The sequence below is a fragment of the Herpailurus yagouaroundi genome, unplaced genomic scaffold, assembly GCF_014898765.1.
Source record: "Herpailurus yagouaroundi ecotype Mexico unplaced genomic scaffold, PumYag 141, whole genome shotgun sequence".
Taxonomy (NCBI): Eukaryota; Metazoa; Chordata; class Mammalia; order Carnivora; family Felidae; genus Herpailurus; species Herpailurus yagouaroundi.
Window position 1 is genome coordinate 3790367 of NW_024412396.1, and position 3795 is coordinate 3794161.

A 3795-nucleotide genomic window follows, 5' to 3' on the forward strand; every position below is an offset into this window, starting at 1 on the left:
GACTTGCATGCATGCATGAGTGCACTCTCTCTCTTGAAATAAACATTAAGAAAAGAAAGATATTTAAAAAAAAAAAGATGAGAACAGTGGTCTGTAATTCAGTGGGGTTTGGTTGTAGCCTAAGGGTTTAAGAGAAGAATGTTGGCTGTCCATAGGCCCTTGGATTGCTTCCATTTCTTGGCCATCGTGAATAACGGTGCTGTGAACATGAGTGTTTGGTCGCTATTTTTAAGCAAGCAAATCTTTATTTTTTTCTTCCTTCAAGTACTGGTATGGTTTCATTTTTTTTGCTTTTAGATATTTGATTCATTTGAGGTTTATTGTGGCTTAGAGTGCAAGGAGTAGGTCCAGTTTTATCTTTTTCCCCCCAAATGACTACTATCTCGTTGTTCCAATACCATCTATTGAAAATTCATTGTTTCTCAGTGATTTGAGATGCCACCTTTATCATGTATTAAATCAAGCTTTGTATTGAATTTCAATTCTGTCCCTTTGGTCTCCCTGCCCTACACATAGCACTGGCATACAGTTTTAGAGTCTACTTTAATACCTAGTAGGGGAATCTCTGGTAGGGTGAAGAGTAGAGAGCTTTGCCCTGAGAAAAGATATGTCTTTCCACCCTTCTCCCAGGTGGTGGGGGGAGGAGAAATGAGGGAATGGATGGCCAGGAGGAAGGAAGTAGCTCATCCTGATCTCCAGAGTGGTGTGGGAGGGGTTAATTTGTCCTGGGGAAGAACCCCACTTTCCTGAGGAGCCCAGATTCTATCCTGGCATGTGCTTGTTGTGTACCGAATGATGTTTAATGAACCCATGAAAAGTCAGTTAATTCCACTCTAGACATGGACATTTATTAAGGCTCTGGCCACCCCCTCTGGAGCCGCCCCAGAGCAGAATCAGTCACAGCGGTGTCCAGGTCTGGTTCTGCTGCTTGAAGCGTTCCATTGTTCTGGTTATCCAGTTCACGAAGCTGGACACCCTGGTGAAGACTGCGGGAGGAATCCCCCTCCTGTCTCCATAGGAGACAATCCCCTGGGCCACATTGTTACATATCAGGGGGCCTCCGGAGTCCCCCTGTGGACAAGGAGAGGAAAAGACCTTAAACCAGGCCTCTGGGCTCCTGCTGCCCTAAGGCCTGGCTCTCAGAGAAAGCAGGGGCGAGTGGGGGGAGGATGGAAGCACGGTGGAAGTATGGAAGTCAGCCTTCCGGTCTTTCCATGGTTGGGCTTCAGGCCTGGCTAGAGGTACTGTCTCTAGCTCAACCCAAGTCAAGGTGCCTTTGCCTTCTCCAGGAAAACACTGCACACGTATATGTTGTATGCCCAGTGCTCCTCCCGTTACCCTAGAGACCAGATTGATGGGAAAAGACCCTACCTCCCTCTACTCTGACCCCTCCAGACTGACGCCGTGGGGAATAGCCTGTTTCGACTGCCCAGCCTGTCAGGCAGTATTGGCAGATGCCCATGGCCTTACCAGGAAGGCGGACTTCCTCGAACTTGGGTTTCCCACACAAATTTGTGTTTGGCCGGTGTAGAAACTGAAGCGATTGCGGCACCTGCTATCCCTCTGCACGGTTAGCTGCACCTCATGGAGTCTGTTTGTACTCCTGCTCAGGCTCACCAGGCCCCAGCCTGCCACGGTGCACACGGCCCCAGGTCTCAGTCTGGCCTGTGCCTGAGGCAGAGACACTGTCCTCACAGCTTCACTCTGTTGGATTCTGTTTTCCAGCTGGCAGGAGAAGGGGAGGGGGCACTCAGGGGTGGTGCGTGCAGCACACCGTCCCCACCCTGGGGCTCTGCCCCTGCCTCCTCCTCGGCCTCCCAGGATGGCCAGGCCCCCCTGCACTGGGAGTGGACTGGCTCAGCAGGAGAACTGGAGGGTCGGGTGGGCCGTACCTGCAGTAACATGATGTCATTCACGTTGCTCTGTTGATTGTATTCAGGGTGGCGGATGGCTCTGAGCACAGACCTGTGCTGTTGGGTTCTTTCCTCCCTCCTGATGTTGTGGGCCCCCAGGATGACGGTGATGGGACTGCAAAGGAGAGGTGGCCTAGGGGTAGGCGTGAGCCTCAGGAGCTCAGCCCGCAGGCTTTGCAGGCCAGGTGGATGGCCCAGGGCGGCAAGACTGCAGCCGAGGGAACTGAGGGGACAGGAGGGTTTCAGGGGCCGAGTCCTCTGTGCTTCTCCTCAGCCCTGAGCTGAGGGTGGTGGGGGACGCAGTGACTGAGCCTTGCTTCCCCTGGAATAAGTTGAGAAATAGCTTGAACTCCTATTTTGAGCCCTACTGTGTGCTTTCATCTCCTCCTCCTGCTCTTTTTGATCATGTCCTCCTTTTCTCTTCATTCACCCTGGCCCATTCTCCACCCCCAAATCCCACTCATCTCTTTTTCCCCTTCGTTGCTGGAAGCTTGCTTTCACATGGCTGGTCAGGGGCTCTCCTGGGCCTGCGGTACTGGCACACAAGCTGCTCACCTTCCCCAGCAGTGAGCTGCCGTCAGCACAAAGTCTTCTCTCACCAGGAAACCCCCGCAGGTGCTGTACCCCACTGGAGTCTGGATTATAAGAAAAGCCATGTAGGGGCGGGAATGAGGCCTGGCCTCTTGGCCTCCGATGATCTCCCCTGGAAGGAAGCATTGCGCACTTATCTCTGTGCTTGCTGACCCCGTGGTGTGGGCATCAGGGTGGTGGCTCCAGAAAGGCTGGCAGGTGAGGAGGCGGGAGACATGAGGGAGTGGAGGAGTTGCGGGTGAGAATTGGGTTTGCAGGGCACCACACATTGGGGGAGGACTCCCGGGTTTTGCAGGAACCACTGCTGGCTCCCCATCCCAGACCTGAGCTCCCTCCCAGCTCCCCGGAGGATAGCTCTGGTTCCAGACAGGGTCAGATTCAGGCTCCCACCATGAGGAGAGGTGGTCTGCTGCTGGGTGGCAAATCTGGAGCCCTCTGGGGTGGCCTCTTCCGAAGTTCCCTGGTACTTTCTTCCTCAGGGAGCTTCCCAGGTCCCTCTGAGGCCTCCTCAAGGTCAGCGCATGAGCAGCAGGGGACTGGTTTTTCAGATTCTAGACCTGAGCTGATAGTATTGTTATTGCTGCATCCTTATTTCCTAGGCTTGGACACACGGACTGCAGAATGAATCTAGAGAGCACATGTATATCACGTGTCCTTTGTGCTGGCGGCAAGTCCAAGGGTTTCATGTACACCAACTAACTTAACTCTCATTGAACTCTAGGAGGTACACACTGGTATTCATCCTAGTTTATAGATGAGGAATCTGAGGAACTGTGAATTCAAATAACTTGCCCAACGGTACAGAGTTAGGAAGGGTCTAGGCAGTCTGGCTCCAGGGTCTGTGAGAGGGGTCAGGCCTGAGGTTGGGGGTGGTCACTTACCTGCCCCAGCCCCGGGGGGTAGGAGAAAGGCCATCAGGAACAGGAGCAGCTGCATCTTCTTGGGAAGACTGCCCCAGTCAGATGCCGCTGCCGCTCTCACTTGCCAGACTTGTACCCCCCAAGAGAGGAAGGAAGTCTGGGGGTGGGGGCTCAAGACCAGTCCCGTACTCCTGCTGGTGTGACAGGTTTCATCACCTGTGGCTGCCCAGGAAGCTTGCCCACCAACTGCCGGTGATGTGGGGGGAAGAGAATAGTCCAAGCCAACGCTGTCCTGCACAGCTGCTGAGTCAGTGCTGGCAGCAGAAATGGGCACCTGGGGTGACAGGGAAGGGGGCTTGGGGCCCTGTGTCCCAGAACCCTAAACCCACCAAATTCAGTAATATCCCAACAAGGCAGGAAAACGGGTAGCT

General features: G+C 53.8%; 1 protein-coding gene across 1 annotated transcript; it reads right to left on the minus strand.

The window, feature by feature from the left end:
- Positions 1-826: 826 nt before the first annotated feature.
- Positions 827-3515, minus strand: LOC121031584 (cathepsin G-like). The gene is made up of 5 exons (XM_040476825.1): positions 3386-3515; positions 2469-2616; positions 1893-2028; positions 1471-1725; positions 827-1071 (listed from the first exon to the last, which is right to left on the minus strand). Exons 1-5 carry the CDS (start codon positions 3438-3440, stop codon positions 898-900), a joined length of 768 nt encoding a protein of 255 aa, XP_040332759.1. The 5' UTR covers positions 3441-3515; the 3' UTR covers positions 827-897.
- Positions 3516-3795: the final 280 nt, after the last annotated feature.